The sequence below is a fragment of the Palaemon carinicauda genome, chromosome 24 (genome assembly GCF_036898095.1).
Source record: "Palaemon carinicauda isolate YSFRI2023 chromosome 24, ASM3689809v2, whole genome shotgun sequence".
Lineage (NCBI taxonomy): Eukaryota > Metazoa > Arthropoda > Malacostraca > Decapoda > Palaemonidae > Palaemon > Palaemon carinicauda.
Genome location: NC_090748.1, coordinates 90332845 through 90351813, shown reverse-complemented (window position 1 = coordinate 90351813; position 18969 = coordinate 90332845). Strand labels below are relative to the sequence as shown.

General features: G+C 43.9%; 1 protein-coding gene across 3 annotated transcripts in view; it reads right to left on the bottom strand.

The window, feature by feature from the left end:
• The window catches only part of LOC137618210 (integrator complex subunit 15), a 79534-nt gene that overhangs the window by 16765 nt on the left and 43800 nt on the right, over positions 1 to 18969 (bottom strand). For all 3 annotated transcript variants that reach the window (XM_068348325.1, XM_068348326.1, XM_068348327.1), the window contains exon 7: positions 10145 to 10379. In XM_068348325.1, the coding sequence (XP_068204426.1) occupies positions 10145 to 10379 (235 nt within the window). The remainder of the gene's footprint in view (positions 1 to 10144; positions 10380 to 18969) is intronic.

The following is an 18969-nucleotide window of genomic DNA, read 5'->3' as shown; positions in this document are numbered from 1 at the left end:
GGTTTCCGAGAAGATGAAGTCTTGCCTGACTTGGTGGAAGGACAGCATCAGCCTCAGAGAGGGTCTGCCCCTGGCTGTTCAGACTCCCAACCACGTTCTCTTCTCGGACGCATCGGACACAGGCTGGGGCGCGACATTAGACGGTCGGGAATGCTCGGGAACTTGGAACTCGAGTCAAAGGACAATGCATATCAACTGCAAGGAGCTACTGGCAGTTCATCTGGCCTTGAAAAGCTTCAAGTCTCTCCTTCAAGGCAAAGTGGTGGAGGTGAACTCGGACAACACCACGGCTTTGGCGTACATCTCCAAGCAAGGAGGGACCCACTCTTTGACGTTGTACGAGATCGCAAGGGACCTCCTCACCTGGTCAAAAGGTCAAAACATTTCGCTAGTAACGAGGTTCATCCAAGGCAACTTGAATGTCATGGCAGATTGCCTCAGTCGAAAGGGACAAATCATTCCAACAGAATTGACCCTACACAAGGATGTGTGCAAGAGACTTTGGGCCACATGGGGCCAGCCAACCATAGATCTCTTCGCAACCTCGATGACCAAGAGGCTCCCAATATATTGCTCACCAATCCCGGACCCAGCAGCAGTTCATATAGATGCCTTTCTCCTAGATTGGTCACATCTAGACCTATATGCATTCCCCCCGTTCAAGATTGTCAACAAGGTACTGCAGAAGTTCGCCTCTCACGAAGGGACAAGGTTGACGTTAGTTGCTCCCCTCTGGCCCGCGAGAGAATGGTTCACCGAGGTACTTCGATGGCTAGTGGACGTTCCCAGAACGCTTCCTCTAAGGGTGGACCTTCTACGTCAGCCACATGTAAAGAAGGTACACCAAGGCCTCCACGCTCTTCGTCTGACTGCCTTCAGACTATCGAAAGACTCTCGAGAGCTAGAGGCTTTTCGAAGGAGGCAGCCAGGGCGATTGCTAGAGCAAGGAGGACATCCACCCTTAGAGTCTACCAATCGAAGTGGGAAGTCTTCCGAAACTGGTGCAAATCAGTATCTGTATCCTCGACCAGTACCTCTGTAACTCAAATAGCTGACTTCCTTTTATACCTGAGGAAAGAACGATCTCTTTCAGCTCCCACTATCAAGGGTTACAGAAGCATGTTGGCATCAGTCTTCCGTCACAGAGGCTTAGATCTTTCCAACAATAAAGATCTACAGGACCTCCTTAAGTCTTTTGAGACCACGAAGGAGCGTCGTTTGGCTACACCTGGTTGGAATTTAGACGTGGTACTAAGATTCCTCATGTCAGAAAGGTTCGAGCCACTTCAATCAGCCTCATTTAAAGATCTCACCTTAAAGACTCTTTTCCTGGTTTGCTTAGCCACAGCTAAAAGAGTCAGTGAGATTCACGCCTTCAGCAGGAACATCGGATTTTCATCTGAAACGGCTACATGTTCTCTACAACTTGGTTTTCTAGCCAAAAACGAGCTACCTTCTCGTCCTTGGCCGAAATCGTTCGATATTCCAAGCCTATCGAATCTGGTTGGAAATGAACTAGAAAGAGTCTTATGCCCTGTGAGAGCTCTTAAGTTCTATCTAAGACGAACTAAACCTTTACGAGGACAGTCAGAAGCTTTATGGTGTTCAGTTAAGAAACCATCTTTGCCTATGTCAAAGAATGCTTTATCCTATTTTATCAGACTGTTAATACGAGAAGCTCATTCACATCTGAGTGAGGAAGACCAAGCTTTGCTGAAGGTAAGGACACATGAAGTTAGAGCTGTCGCAACTTCAGTGGCCTTTAAACAAAATAGATCTCTGCGAAGTATAATGGACGCAACCTATTGGAGAAGCAAGTCAGTGTTCGCGTCTTTTTATCTTAAGGATGTCCAGTCTCTTTACGAGAACTGCTACACTCTGGGACCATTCGTAGCAGCGAGTGCAGTAGTGGGTGAGGGCTCAACCACTACAATCCCCTAATTCCATAACCTTTTTAATCTTTCTCTTGAAATGTTTTTTATTGTTGTTTTTTGGGTTGTCCGGAAGGCTAAGAAGCCTTTCGCATCCTGGTTGATTTGGCGGGTGGTCAAATTCTTTTCTTGAGAAGCGCCTAGATTAGAGGTTTTGATGAGGTCCTGTGGTATGGGTTGCAACCCTTCATACTTCAGATCCTAGGGGTCGCTCAGCATCCTAAGAGGATCGCGAGGCTCCGTAAGGAAGACGTACTTAAAAAGGCAGAGTAATTGTTCAAGTCGACTTCCTTACCAGGTACCTATTTATTTTATTTTTGTTATTTTGATAACTTCTAAAATGAAATAAAAAATCCTTAGCTCATAATAATGTAAACATATATTGCTGGTCTCTACCCACCCCCCTGGGTGTGAATCAGCTATTATAATCACCGGCTAAGTTAAATATTGAAAAATGTTATTTTGATAATAAAATAAATTTTTGAATATACTTACCCGGTGATTATAAATTAAAGGACCCTCCCTTCCTCCCCAATAGAGACGCAGTGGACCGAGGAGAAAATTGAGTTCTTTGTTTACAATGAGTACTGGGTATCTGGACGACAGATGGCGCTGTTGAAGTAGACCCCGTACCTGCATAGCGATCGCTGGCGGATTTTTTCCGTAGAGTTTTCTGTCGAGCAGCAGAGCTGCAGCTATTATAATCACCGGGTAAGTATATTCAAAAATTTATTTTATTATCAAAATAACATTTTATAATTAAAATATCATTTTTAAATATTTAACTTAGCCAGTGAATATATAATAGCTGATTCACACCCAAGGTGGTGGGTAGAGACCAGAGTTAATTAAGTTTACAGCGTATAAGCTAAGAGTTTTTGACAGTTATCAATATAACAAAACCAAAATATATAGGTACCTGGTAAGGAAGTTGACTTAGACGATTACTCTGCCTTGTAAGTCTGTCTTCCTCACGAAGCCCAGCGATCCTCTTAGGATGCTGAAAGACTCCCAGGAGCTGAAGTATAAAGGGTTGCAACCCATACTAACAGGACCTCATCAAACCCCTAATCTGGGCGCTCTCAAGAAATGACTTTGACCACCCGCCAAATCAACAAGGATGCGAAAGGCTTCTTAGCCTTCCGTACAGCCCAAAAAACAATATTAAAAAACATTTCAAGAGACAGATTAAAAAGGATATTGGAATTAGGGTAATGTAGTGGTAGAACCCTTACCCACTACTGCACTCGCTGCAACGAATGGACCCAGTGTGTAGCAGTCCTCGTAAAGAGTCTGGACATCTTTTAAGTAAAATGACGCGAACACTGACTTGCTTCTCCAAAAAGTCGCGTCCATAATACTTTGCAGAGATTTATTTTGCTTGAAGGCCACGGAGGTTGCTATAGCTCTAACTTCGTGCGTCTTAACCTTAAGCAAACATCGGTCTTTCTCATTCAAGTGAGAATGAGCTTCTCGTATTAAAAAATCTGATAAAATATGACAAAGCATTCTTTGACATAGGCAATGATGGTTTCTTAACTGAGCACCATAATGCCTCAGATTTACCTCGTAATGACTTAGTACGAGCTAAATAGAACTTAAGAGCTCTAACAGGACATAATACTCTTTCCAGTTCGTTGCCTACGATCTCTGATAAGCAAGGAATATCAAAAGATTTAGGCCAAGGACGAGAAGGCAGTTCATTTTTTGGCCAGGAAACCAAGTTGAAGTGAACAAGTGGCTTTTTCTGTAGAAAAAACCGATGTTCTTACTGAAGGCATGAAGTTCACTGACCCTTTTAGCCGAAGCCAAGCACACTAGGAAAAGTGTCTTGAGGGTGAGATCCTTCAGGGAGGCTGAATGTAATGGCTCAAACCTGTCTGACATGAGGAACCTTAGGACCACGTCTAAGTTCCATCCAGGAGTTGCCAAACGACGTTCCTTAGAGGTCTCGAAAGACTTAAGGAGATCTTGGAGATCTTTATTGTTGGAAAGATCTAAGTCTCTATGTCGAAAGACCGAAGCCAACATGCTCCTGTAGCCCTTAATCGTGGGAGCTGAAAGGGAGCGAACCTTTCTCAGATGTAAAAGAAAATCTGCGATTTGGGCTACAGAGGTACTGGACGAGGACACAGATGCTGACTTGCACCAGTCTCAAAAGACTTCCCACTTCGACTGGTATACTCTAATGGTAGAAGCTCTCCTCGCTCTTGCAATCGCACTGGCTGCCTCCTTCGAAAAGCCTCGAGCTCTTGAGAGTCTTTCGATAGTCTGAAGGAAGTCAGACGAAGAGCGGGGAGGCTTTGATGGACATACTTTACGTGGGGCTGACGTAACAGATCTACCCTCAGAGGAAGCCTTCTTGGAAAGTCTACCAGCCATTGAAGTACCTCGGTGAACCACTCTCTCGCGGGCCAGAGGGTAGCAACCAACGTCAACCTTGTCCCTTCGTGAGAGGCGAACTTCTGCAGTACCTTGTTGACTATCTTGAATGGTGGGAATGCATATAAGTCCAGAAGAGACCAATCCAGTAGAAACGCGTCTATGTGGATTGCTTCTGTATCTAGGACTGGAGAGCAATAGATTGGTAACCTTTTGGTCAACGAGGAGGCAAAGAGGTCTATGGTGGGTTGACCCCAAGTAGCCCAAAGACTCTTGCCCACGTCCTTGTGGAGGGTCCATTCCATGGGTATCACCTGACCCCTCCGACTGAGACAGTTTGCCAAGACGTTCAAGTCCCCCTGGATGAATCTCGTCAACAGGGAGATGCCTCGATTTCTTGACCATAAGAGAAGGTCCCTTGCGATCTCGAGCAGCGTGAAGGAGTGTGTGCCTCCTTGCTTGGAGATGTACGCCAAAGTTGTGGTGTTGTCTGAGTTGACCTCTACCACTTAGTTTCGAAGAAGCTTTCGAATATCATCAAGGCCAAGTGGACTGCTAATAGCTCCTTGCCGTTGATGTGCATGCTCTTCTGACTTGAGGTCCACAGACCCGAGCATTCCCGACCGTCCAAGGTCGCACCCCAACCCAAATCCGACGCGTCTGAGAACAACACGTGGTTTGGGTTCTTGACTGCTAGGGATAGTCCCTCTCTCAGACTGATATTGCTGTCCCACCATTTCAGGCATGCCTTTACTGGTTCGGAGACTGGGAATGATACCGTCTCTAACGTCTTGTCCTAGTTCTAGTGAGAGGCTAGATGGAACCGGAGAGGCAGAAGGTGTAGTCTCCCTAGTGAGACAAACTGCTCCAGGGATGAGAGAGTCCCTACGAGACTGTTCCAACTCCTGACTGAACAAACGTTTTCTTTTCAGCATTAGTTGGACTTCGAGCAGGGCTTGTTCTATTCGGTGGCAGACGGAAAAGCCCGAAAAAAAAAAAAACTGGACTGCGAATCTCCATCCCCAAATATAGAATAATCTAGGATGGGATCAGTTGGGACTTTTAGGTTGACCAAAAGTCCCAACTCCCTGGCCAGACTCAACGTCCAATGTAGATCCTGCAGACAGCGAAGACTGGACGATGCTCTGAGAAGCCAGTCGTCCAAGTACAGGGAGGCTCGGATCCCCGATAGATGGAGGGATTTTGCCACATTCCTCATGAGCCTCGTAAACACGAGAGGAGCAGGACTGAGGCCAAAGCACAGGGCTCGAAACTGGTACCCCACATTCCTGTAAACAAACCTCAGAAACGGTTGGGAATCCGGGTGTATAGGAATGTGGAAGTATGCCTCCTGAAGGTCGAGAGAGACCATCCAGTCGCCTTCCATAAATGCTGTCAAGACAGCCTGGTAGACTTCATCGTGAAGTTTGTCTTGACAATGAACACATTGAGCGCACTTGCCTCTTACGTACTCCTGCAGTGAACATGGCTGCCAGATCATTGGAGCCATCCCTGAGGGACTTGTTCCTGCAGAGAACGTGGCTGTCAGATCATTGGAGCCATCCCTGAAAGCCTTGTTTATGCATGACATAATTGTACAGCAAAACTTCAAACGCTCGAAAATAGCTCTGAAGTCGACCATAAAATCTTGGAGCGTCTCATGGCCAGAGCCCAGGGAGAGTCTATGAGGTTTGAGAAGTCTATCTGGGCAGAGGCAGGAACTCCCAAGCCGAGAACTTCTCTCGTGTCATATCAGACTCTCGCTCTATAAGCCAGCTTAAAAGTAGGGAAAGCAAAGGCTGTCTCCCCCAAACTCCTCCTGGTGATAAACCAGTCGCCTAGCAAACGTAAAGCTCTCTTAGAAGAGCGAGAGAGCACTAGCTTATAAAACAACGGCTTCGAAGTAGCTAGGCCTAGTGTAAACTCTGACGTTTAGGCGAACGAGGAGCAGCAGTTACAAAAAGATCCGGACAAAGATCCTTAAAAATCAGCATGATTTATTTAAAGTCCATAGAGGGCTAAGCAGCTTTAGGCTCCTCTCCGTCTGACAGAGTCCTCAAGGGAATATCAGTAAGAGGGGGAACAGCAACTTCCTCATCTGAAGGAACCTTGTCCGACAATAGCCGAGTCTCAAGCAAGGGAGAGACCTACCGTGGTGGCAATGCTTTACAAGCAGAGTCCACACGCACTGGTGCATTAGTAGCGGACCAGGACGCAACGTCATGTAACTGCTTAACAGTCTGTGAACTGTCAAGAACAACAGGTGCGGGAGGACGCTCGGCGTCCACTCGAGACTGTTTTGAATGCCTAGTCTGAGCAGTCAAAACAACTCTAGACTGCGGTAGTTGACGCACAGCATCAAAACAAGTCAACTCCGCTGGTTGGCGAACGTGCTGAACGTCAACAGGAGCATTAGGAAGCGGCCTAACGTCCAAATGCGGCTGAAAATCAACACGTGACCGCATCGAGTGAGGCTCTACATATCGTGACTGACGTGACTTAGCTACGCCAACGTCAACAGGACGCACAAAGGTTCGTTTGGGCGGCTGAAGGCCAGGATCTCGATGAGATAAACGGCTAGGATCAACGTGAACCTTATCGGCAGAATAGTCTTCCATAAGAGAGGCAAGCTTATTCTGCATGTCTTGCCGTACAACCCATTTAGGATCAACGGGAATGGTTGCGGTAAGAGACGAGGGTAACGTCTGTGACTGCAAAACCTTGCCTACAAAAAGACTCTCGGAGCATGTGTTACGCTTTTGTTTAGGCGGCGAGCAGTCTTCCGATGACTGCATAGGGTCAGAGCTGTCCTAATAGTTAAAACCAGGACGCTGGACCTGTCCTGAAAGGACTGACTTTCGCTTAAAGGGCCTCGAAACCTTGTCCCACGGTTCCTTATGCGAAAAGCCTTCGGATGACGAGGAGAAAATCGTCTCTCTCGCCTTATGGTAGGGGTGATCTTGGTGAGATACGCCTGATACCATAGAGGGAACGTCTGTTCGCTGATCAAGGCCTCTCGAACCCATAAGTCGTACGACATTACTTCTCCCCTGGGCTTGGGAGCTTGCAAGAGGTCTCGGACTAGGCGAACGACAGGCACGAACAGACGAACCCTCGGTCGCAACACTGATAACACTTTGCGCAATATCACTTTATCACTACGATTTTCTGTTTTGCACTTATTTCACTGAAATCGAATTTTTTAAACAATTCACATTAGGAATGAATAAAACTGATTTCTACCTGAAGCACGCAATTCTACCCTCATCAAAAGGTTATAATTGCGAAATCAGTCGTATAATGTAAGCACATTAATACAAGCAAAAAACAGTAAACATATTTTAAGGTAAAAAGATCAGTGGCTGGGAAAGAGACTAAACACTAGTTCATTCAAAACTACGTTTTCAATCTCTCACCGTACAGTGCCTTGGGACGAGAATAAAAACTAAAAACGTTTTATCCTTTCTCCCCGTACAGAGACTAGGGACGAGAGTAACTCGAGAACAACGTTACTCGCTTGGGACGAGAATAAAGATCGGAACGTTCTCTCTCCTCTCTTTCTCTCCGTCTCTATCTCTCTCTCTCTCTCTTGATTTCGCACCGAAGAGAAGAGCCCACTTACGTTTCGTCAATAAACAGGTTATTTGACCAAAGGAAAAAAAACTGAAAGGTTTTTCAATTAAAAAGTTCCTTCAAAATAGAATTTAAAACATTTAAGCTTTGAAAGAAGAATGAACAAAACGTCAGAATCGATTTACTCTTTCTGCAAAGTGAAACCGTGATACTCTCTCTCTCTATCGTAACGATAGAGCGCAAACTGCGTAGCATAAATAAACTAAACGTTAGTTCATCTTTGAAACAGTACGAAGACTATTCAAAGAAAATCTTTCATAAAATATCTACTAAAAAATATTCATTTAATAAGTTTTAAATCATTAGCACTGTAAAAGTTATTTACGATTGAAAGGGCTCAACGTTGTTTAACTTCGGTTTCCAAGTTAGGACCGCCTACTCTCAGGAAAGGTCGCATATAAACAAATCATTAAAATTTATCTTGATGTTTATTATAAATGGAAAGCTAATCGAAGAGGCCTAATAAAGGCGGTTGAGATATAAAATATATAGAGGAAAATCTATAATTAATTTATAACGTGATAAGATAATTGCTAAAAGCCTAAAACACACTTCCGTACTAAGGGAAGGGTTGGCCATTTAAAAGTCAAAGAAAGTCCAAAAAACAATCCAAAGTCATCAAAAATTAAATCTATCCAAAAACGAGTTCAAGATTTAAGTTGAAGATAAAACACCTGCACTGCGAAAGCTCAAACCAAAATGAAGTACTTCACCAAATATGTTGAGAAAACTCCAGGTTATACAGCGAGTAATGATACGTCTTGTCGTCAAGGTCGACAGAGAAGAATTGAAGGGTTTGTTTACATGCAAGAGTGGTATCTGGCCGATAGTTGGCGCTGGTGGGCACACCCGCAACCTTCATAGCGATCGCTCGCGAGTTTTTTGAGTGTGTTTTCTGTCGAGCCGCTGAGTAGCAGCTATTATATATTCACCGGCTAAGTTAAATATTTAAAAATATATACATATATATATATATATATATATATATATATATATATATATATACTGTATATATATATATATATATATATATATATATATATATATATATATATATATATATATATATATATATATATATATATATATATATACATACATACATATATATATATATATATATATATATATATATATATATATATATATATATATATATATATATATATATATATATATATATATATATACATATATATATATATATGTATGTATATATATATATATATATATATATATATATATATATATATATATATATATATATATATATATATATATATATATATGTATGTATGTATACATATATATATATATATATATATATATATATATATATATATACATATATATATATATATATATATATATATATATATATATATATATATACACAGTACTTGGGTATTTGGAAGACAGTTTTAACAATAAAAATATGTATTAACACAAAAAACAAAAAATGTAACAAACTAATACCAATACAATTCAACTTCGTGAAATGTTGGCGAGTCGGGTATCTCATTAGGTGGGTGATAAATACATCCTGAGTTGTGTCCAATCATATCTTATATCATAATCTCAAGCGTTTGCTGCCGCACGAAAAAATATATTTTTCAATTTTGTTCTACTTCTATCGTCATCTTAGGATAGAATTATTGTAAGCCAGACCATCAAAAGTTGGGATTATCTGTAATTCAATTTTTAAAATACCATCTACCTCAACAGATGTAAAGACAATAGCAGAATTTAAATGGTTTATAATTTAAATAAGCACATCTTTTCTCTTGATCTGATGCACCTTCTTTTGATGGCAACTACATTTGGCTAGCAACCTTTATTGCCACCCTATTGATAAGTTAAGCAAGCTATTTGGTATACATTGATCCTTGAAAAAGTCCTTCTCAATAAAGAACCTTACGTTAGATATAAAAAGCAAGCAGAGAGAACTTTAATTTAGTCCCTGCCCTAGATATTGCATTAACCTTGAGCTCAACCCTTTGGAGGATTTCAGCAGCCAGATTTGGATGTACAAATGCTCAAAATTAATCCTACCCTAAACTCATAACAGTTGCTAACTCAACCTAGTATGCCAGTAAGATATGGTGTCATGAACCTCAGGTAAGTATCAAAAAATAAATTTCATCATTAAAATTCCCTTATTTGCACAGTGGTTTCCTTACTCATGCAAAATTACTAACCTGCTTCTGAGTCATACGATCTCGGAATGATGGAACACTCTGTAAGGTCTGAATTACAGATAAATGAAGTTTTGAGTACTGGTCTGTACATTCAGTCGTCTGTACCTTTCCTGGGTTCTTTTCATATAGAGTCTCGGCTTCTATTACCTTTGGCAGACTTGCTCTTCTAGCAGGGGATTCAAAAGGAGCATAAACTACTGTTGGTTTATCGAAGAATGGCGATTCCACACACCATCTGAGTTGAAAGAAAATATTACGATCATCAAGTTTCCCATCTTAACTATTTATCCTACTAAATAATCTATACACACTATAATAAAATATTTCATAAAAGATAGATTTAAAATTATATATGTCAAGTGATTTAAAAGCTTGGGCAGCCATGAGCACCATCAAAGTTCTTATAAGTCCCTGTAATGTTTTTCTTTCTCAATCATCCACCAAAGCAATGTTAAAATCCTTCCAGAAATATATTTATGATTTCCGAAACCTCCCTTCTATAGACACTCTCACCTGGCTATACCAAATCATTCATCATCAGTTTCTAGCATGATTCACTACAATCAGGTAATCTCTGCATGACTTAGAGTTCCATTACTTCATCAAGTTTAAAAATGAAATTTGTAAAATAAGTATGTATATACTCTTATTCCTATAATTCTTTTTTTTACTGATGCCATGGCCATAAACTGATATGGGAAATCCAAAGTAATGTTTAAAAAAGGAATCATCATAAAATACAGTAAAATAATGTATTACTTTATGTATTTCCATTATGAAGTTAAAAGTAGCACCCATTTGATAGGTTTCTTATCAATTCCATTATTACCTTGTCCTATTGACTGGCATATCCAGGAGACTTAAATACCAAGTATTTTAGTGCTAAAATTCTTAAACTGCCGATGAACATGGGAGTCTGCTTTACCAGGTATGTTAAGTAAATAACTTGAATGATTTCATTAAGAATTCCTGCTAATATACTAGCATGCAGGAATAAGTAGGCCATCAGTGGATGGAGGGGCATTAAGGAGGGTATATTCATTTTTTATTGAGGGAAGTTTAATGGCCAACACCACTTAATGGTTATTGAAAAATGTTATTTTTATTAGTAAAATAAATTTTTGAATATACTTACCCGATAATCATGTAGCTGTCAACTCCGTTGCCCGACAGAATTCTATGGAGGGATACGCCAGCTATCACAATACTAGAAGGGGGTGTACTTACCAGCGCCACCTGTGGCCAGGTACTATAGTACTTCTTGTTGACACCTCCTCAATTTTTCCTCGGTCCACTGGTTCTCTATGGGGAGGAAGGGAGGGTCGATTAAATCATGATTATCGGGTAAGTATATTCAAAAATTTATTTTACTAATAAAAATAACATTTTTCAATATTAAACTTACCCGATAATCATGTAGCTGATTCACACCCAGGGGGGTGGGTGAAAACCAGTGTACAAGATTAAAGGATAGCTAAGTATCCCATATTTCATATAACAGTTATCTCAAATAACAATGAAATAATAAGTACCTGGTAAGGAAGTCGAATTGAACCGTTACTCTGCCTCTTTTTTAAGTTCGTCTTCCTTACTGAGCGCATCGTTCCTCTTGGAGGCTGAATCAACCCAAAGGTGCTAAAGTATATAGGGTTGCAACCCCTACTAAAGGACCTCTACAAAACCTCTAACCCAGGCGCTTCTCAAGAATGAATAGACCACCCGCCAAATCAAAAGGATGCGGAAGGCTTCTTAGCCTACCGTAACAACCATAAAAACAACAATAAAAGCATTCAAGAGAAAGGTTAAAAAAGGTTATGGGATTAAGGGAATGTAGTGGCTGAGCCCTCACCTACTACTGCACTCGCTGCTACGAATGGTCCCAGGGTGTAGCAGTTCTCGTAAAGAGACTGGACATCTTTAAGATAAAATGATGCAAACACTGACTTGCTCCTCCAATAGGTTGCCTCCATTATGCTCGGCAGAGAACGGTTTTTATTAAAGGCCATCGAAGTAGCTACGGCTCTTACTTCGTGGGTCCTTACCTTCAGCAATGCAAGGTCTTCCTCCTTTAAGTGAGAATGGGCTTCTCTAATCAGAAGCCTTATATAATACGAAACCCCGTTCTTGGACATGGGCCTCGAAGGTTTCTTGATGGCACACCATAAGGCTTCTGACTGTCCTCGAATAGGTTTAGACCTCTTAAAATAATACTTGAGAGCTCTGACAGGGCAAAGAACTCTCTCTAGTTCGTTACCTACCATGTTGGAGAGGCTAGGTATTTCAAACGATCTAGGCCAAGGACGTGAAGGAAGTTCGTTCTTTGCTAGGAATCCGAGCTGAAAAGAACATGTTGCAGATTCGGTCGTGAAACCAATGTTCTTGCTGAAGGCATGAACCTCACTGACTCTCTTAGCTGTTGCAAGGCAGACGAGAAAAAGAGTCTTGAGGGTAAGGTCCTTGAAGGAAGCTGACTGGAGAGGTTCGAACCTAGGTGACATAAGGAACCTTAAGACTACGTCTAGGTTCCAGCCTGGAGTGGATAGACGACGCTCTTTAGACGTCTCAAAAGACTTAAGAATGTCTTGAAGGTCCTTGTTGGAAGAAAGGTCCAAACCTCTGTGGCGGAGAACTGAAGCCAACATACTCCTATACCCTTTAATCGTAGGGGCTGAAAGGGATCTCTCATTCCTAAGATGTAGAAGGAAGTCAGCTATTTGGGTCACAGAGGTATTGGTAGAGGATATTGAATTGGCTCTACACCAGCTCCGGAAGACTTCCCACTTAGATTGGTAGACTCTACGAGTGGAAACCCTTCTTGCTCTGGCAATCGCACTGGCTGCCTCCTTCGAAAAGCCTCTAGCTCTAGCGAATCTTTCGACAGTCTGAAGGCAGTCAGCCGAAGAGCGTGGAGGTTTGGGTGCAACCTGTCTACGTGAGGTTGACGTAGAAGGTCCACTCTTAGAGGTAGAGTCCTGGGGATGTCGACTAGCCATTGAAGTACCTCTGTGAACCATTCTCTTGCAGGCCAAAGGGGAGCAACCAGCGTCAGCCGTGTCCCTTCGTGCGAGATGAATTTCTGCAGAACTTTGTTTATTATCTTGAACGGTGGGAATGCGTAAAGGTCGAGATGGGACCAGTTCAGTAGAAAAGCATCCACATGAACTGCTGCAGGGTCTGGAACAGGGGAACAGTACAGCGGAAGTCTCTTGGTTATGGAGGTGGCAAACAGATCTATGGTAGGTTGACCCCACAAGGTCCAAAGTCTGTTGCACACACTCTTGTGGAGGGTCCATTCCGTGGGAATGACCTGATTCCTTCTGCTTAGGCGATCTGCTGAGACGTTCATATTGCCCTGAATGAACCTCGTGACCAGAGTGAGGTTTAGACCTCTTGACCAAATGAGGAGGTCCCTTGCGATCTCGTATAGGCTCCTCGAATGGGTCCCTCCTTGCTTGGAGATGTAAGCCAAGGCTGTGGTGTTGTCTGAGTTCACCTCCACCACTTTGCCTAGCAGGAGGGACTTGAAGTTCAGCAGGGCTAAATGAACTGCTAGTAGCTCCTTGCAGTTGATGTGGAGTAATCCCTGTTCCTCGTTCCACGTTCCCGAGCATTCCCGTCCGTTCAAGGTCGCACCCCAGCCCGAGTCCGATGCATCTGAGAAGAGATGAAGATTGGGGGTCTGAATAGCCAACGATAGGCCCTCCCTGAGAAGGAGATTGTTCTTCCACCACAGGAGAGTGGTCTTCATCTCTTGGGTGATTGGGATAGAGACTGCTTCGAGAGTCGAACCCTTGTCCCAATGAGCTGCAAGATGGAATTGAAGAGGGCGGAGGTGGAGTCTCCCTAGCTCGACGAACAGGGCCAGTGATGAAAGGGTCCCTGTGAGACTCATCCACTGTCTCACCGAGCAACTGCTCCTCTTCAGCATGCTCATGATGCACTCTAGGGCTTGGCTTATCCTGGGGGCCGATGGAAAAGCCCGAAAATCCTGACTCCGAATCTCCATTCCCAGGTACACAATGGATTGGGAGGGAATGAGCTGAGACTTTTCTATGTTGACTAACAGACCCAGTTCTCTGATTAAGTCCAAAGTCCAGTTGAGATTCTCCAGACAGCGACGACTCGTGGAGGCTCTCAACAGCCAGTCGTCTAAGTAGAGGGAGGCTCTGATGTCCGATAAGTGTAGGAATTTTGCTATATTCCTCATCAGATGAGTGAACACCATAGGAGCTGTGCTTAGGCCAAAACACAGGGCTTGGAATTGGTAGACAACCTTTCCAAAAACGAATCTCAGGAAAGGTTGGGAGTCTGGATGAATAGGAACGTGAAAGTAGGCATCTTTCAAGTCCAACGAGACCATCCAGTCCTCCTGCCTGACCGCTGCTAGGACCGACTTCGTCGTCTCCATCGTGAACGTCTGCTTGGTGACATACGCGTTGAGCGCGCTGACGTCCAGCACCGGTCTCCAACCTCCTGTCTTCTTGGCCACAAGAAAGAGACGGTTGTAGAAGCCCGGGGATTGATGGTCCCGGACTATAACCACTGCCTTCTTCTGCACAAGTAGCGACACCTCCTGGTGCAATGCTAGCCTCTTGTCCTCTTCTTTGTAGTTGGGAGAGAGGTTGATGGGAGATGTGGTCAGAGGTGGTTTGAGGCAGAATGGAATCCTGTAACCGTCCCTCAGCCAACTGACAGACTGGGCGTCTGCACCTCTCTTCTCCCAGGCTTGCCAGAAGAGCTTGAGTCTGGCTCCTACTGCTGTCTGGAGATGCGGAGAGTCAGTTTTTTCCTTTAGATGTCTTGGAGCCTTTCCTAGACTTGCTCCTGGAAGAGTCTGGACGGGAGCTTCCTCGGCTGGGGGCTCTACCACGAAAGGGCGGTATGAACCTCGTAGCAGGGGTATCAGCCACTGGGGAGCGATAAGTCCTGGGGACTGAGGTAGCAACCTTAGACTTACGAGCCGATGAGGCTCCAAGATCGTGTGTGTCCTTTTGTATCAGGGCAGCAGACAAGTCCTTAACCAGCTCTTCGGGGAAGAGGAACTTCGAGAGCGGAGCAAAAAGGAGTTGTGACCTTTGACAAGGTGTAATGCTGGAGGAAAGGAAGGTACACAGCTGTTCCCTTTTCTTCAGAACCCCTGATACAAACATCGACGCAAGCTCACCAGATCCATCCCCAATGGCCTTATCCATGCAGGACATTAATAGCATGGCAGAATCTTTGTCCGCAGGGGAGGTCTTCTTGCTGAGGGCCCCCAGGCACCAGTCTAGAAAGTTGAACATCTCAAATGCTCTAAATACTCCCTTCAGTAAGTGATCAAGGTCTGAGAAGGTCCAGCAAACCTTAGAGCGCCTCATTGCAGTTCTCCGAGGCGAGTCTACCAGACTTGAGAAGTCAGCCTGGGCAGAGGCAGGTACTCCCAAGCCTGGTGCTTCTCCTGTTGCATACCAAACGCTCGCTTTCGAAGTGAGCTTAGTCGGAGGGAACATGAAAGAAGTTTTGCCAAGGTGTTGCTTAGTCTGCAGCCACTCCCCTAAGATCCTTAACGCTCTCTTAGAGGACCTTGCTAGGACTAGCTTAGTATAGGTGGACTTAGCTTGCTGTATGCCCAGTGAAAACTCAGATGGCGGAGAGCGGGGAATAGCAGAGACAAAGTGGTCTGGGTAAACCTCCCTAAGCAGAGCCAAGACCTTACGAAAGTCAATAGACTGTGGAGAAGGCTTGGATTCATCCACGTCTGACGAGGGATCCAGGTGTGCCGCCTCATCATCAGAAGCCTCATCACCAGAGTGTAGCGAAGAGATCGGACAAGAATGCTGAACAGCAGAGTCAGAACGAGTAGGAACAATATTAGTGGTTTCCTCTTCAAGTAACTGTTGAGGGAAAACCTGAGGCTCAGACTGCAAAGGCTGAATAAAAGACGAAGCAGAAGGAAGGCGCATGGGTGGAGGAGGCTGACTCCTAGCATGAGTGGTTGAACCCAAGGATTGCGCTTGCTGAGCGGTTGGCGGAAGCGGAGTAGCAAGTTCCTGTTCCTGTGGTGTGAGCGGAGCGCGATGGTATAGAGGCTGCGCAGAACAAGGTAAATGTCTCGCAAGCTGAGGCTCCTGAGGCGCAAGGCTAAGGTGTTGTGGTGCTTGCCTTGTGGAGGGTTGAGCTCGCTGCAGCGAGAGCTGAGGAGACTGACTCATGGACGGGAGAGGTTGTTGTACCTCAACCGAGTGTTGCATCACTGGTGGAGCAGCAAGTGGAGGCGGAGGAAGAGAGGTATAATCCTCCTGATCCCATTGTAAAGGTTGCCTTAAGGAAGGCGGAGGCTGAACACCACTGGGAACAGCAAACTCAGAACGTGGCTCAACATCGTACGCCTGGCAGGTGGTACTGCGATCAGGCGGAGCGAGCGCAGGCGGAGGGAGTGTAGGCGGAGGCGGAGGCGCAACACTCTCAGCCCGACACTCACGCATCAAGTCCGAAAGCTGTGCTTGCATGGACTGTAGTAGAGTCCACTTGGGGTCGGCAGAAACTACAGTAGGCTGAGGTAAAGCCTTAACAGTCGAGCTCTGTTGTGGCAGAACCTTACTCCTCTTGGGCGGAGTGCAGTCGACTGATGACTGCGGCGAGTCAGAGCTGAGCCAATGACTGCAACCTGGCTGAGCACTCGCGGACTGGACTCTGCGTTTAAGTGGTCTCGAGACCTGAGTCCAACGTTTCTTCCCTGACAGTTGATCAGCGGACGAGAAAAAGACGGGCTCAATCGTCTGCAGGTGGGAGTGACGGTCTTTGGAAGACACGCCCGCAACCACCGAGGATACTTCTGTGCGCCGAACAAGGCCTGCCGAACCCTTATGCCCTTCGACATTGCTTCTCCCCTGGGCTTGGGAGCTTGCAAGAGGTCCCGGACTGGGAGGACGACTGGCTCGCACAGAAGTATCCTCACGCACCACACTGACACTGACACTAGCACTTGGCACTGCACTGACACTAGCACTCGTCACGGCACTGGCACTAATTCCACCCACTGCACTCTTGACCTTAAGCTCCTTGACTTCGGCCATAAGAGACTTATGATCACTTACCACTGACTCTACTTTATCGCCTAAGGCCTGAATAGCACGCAAAACAACAGACATATCAGGCGGAGGGCAAATAGTAGGTTCGGGGGTAGCCACTACAGGGGTAGGAAAAGGTAGGGGATCATGAGGTGAGGAAAAAAGTGAAGAGTGAGAAGAACTCCTCCTAACTCTACCTCTCTCTAACTTAGTTGAATATTTCAAAAGACGGACAAATTCAAGTTCCGAAAGTCCGGCGCATTCCTCACATCGATTTTCTAACTGACAGGGCCTGTCCCTACAGTCAGAACAAGCGGTGTGAGGATCTACCGAGGCCTTCGGAATACGCCTATTGCAAGACCTACATCGTCTATGGGAGGGGGCTTGCGAAATGTCAGACATCTTGAATCCAAAGAGTTAGCCAAAGGGGGTTCCAAAATCAAGCAAAAGATCGTTAACCGTTAATCAGGACTATATAAAAGCTATCTAGCTAATATAAGAAGGTTTCCAGTAAAGCGACAGCCGAAATCTGAGAGAATACTTCACCAATTAGCCGTGAAAATACTCGAAGATCATAAGCGTATCCCAGAACGTCTTGCCGGAAGCACGACAGAGGAAAAATTGAGGAGGTGTCAACAAGAAGTACTATAGTACCTGGCCACAGGTGGCGCTGGTAAGTACACCCCCTTCTAGTATTGTGATAGCTGGCGTATCCCTCCATAGAATTCTGTCGGGCAACGGAGTTGACAGCTACATGATTATCGGGTAAGTTTAATATTGAAAAATTATAAAGCAGGTACATTAGTAAAAAATTAACCCTTTACTGTGATCCAAAATTATCCCAAGTTTGTGGAGAGGTGTGGTATAACCAAAACCTACTCTTATTGGAAGAAAAGGACTTCTAGTGATGAACATCATGATCACATACTGAAATATGGTTAATAACTAATATTTCATGTTGATAAAGTAGATTAATGAGACCACACAGTCATTCTAAATTACTAAGCATCTTTCCCTTACAGGGAAAGAAGTGATCTAATGTGAGAGTGTATTGTTTGGGGGCTGATTGCATTTTTCAGCATTTGTGTAGATCTTTGTAAAATCAAGTTATTGTATATATAAAATATTTTCCTTCTTCTGTCTAGAATGAAATCATTCTTGCCTCATTTTCCTAATTCCCAAACTTATTTATGGTTACTAAAGTGTATTCAAATAGTTACTGTGTTAATTGTATTAAAAGAGGCTATAATGTGGTGTATTGTTATATGGGCTTTGGAGATTTCTTTTGTTTTTATAGGTAATTTGATTTCACCCAACAAGGGTAAAGATGACTAATCATAGAAAATTTCAATTTAGGAAATCACTTTAGGTTTGAACGTTTGATACTTAAATGAAAGGTATTGGACCTAAAAACCAAGCAACACAAATCATACTAAAAGTCACTACTTAAGTGCTAACTACACATTCAGAGTTATGTAATGAGACTACTATACTAGCAAGTTTTGCCTAACTTCCAGAACCACTAGCTAAACATGTGGATAGCAGTAAATTTAAATTACCCCAGCTGACTAAATACAGTATGTGATGGAAATCAACACGCAATACAGTATGTAATAAAAATTTGCTGGCATGTAAGACATTACACTCACCAGTCAACTCCAGAAGTGAAGTTAGCACTTAACCCTTTTACACCCAGGCTCTTTGGAAATTTCCAACCCTTAACCCCCAAGGGGTTATTTTTTTCCCAGCACATTTTGCAGTATATTTTTTTTAAAT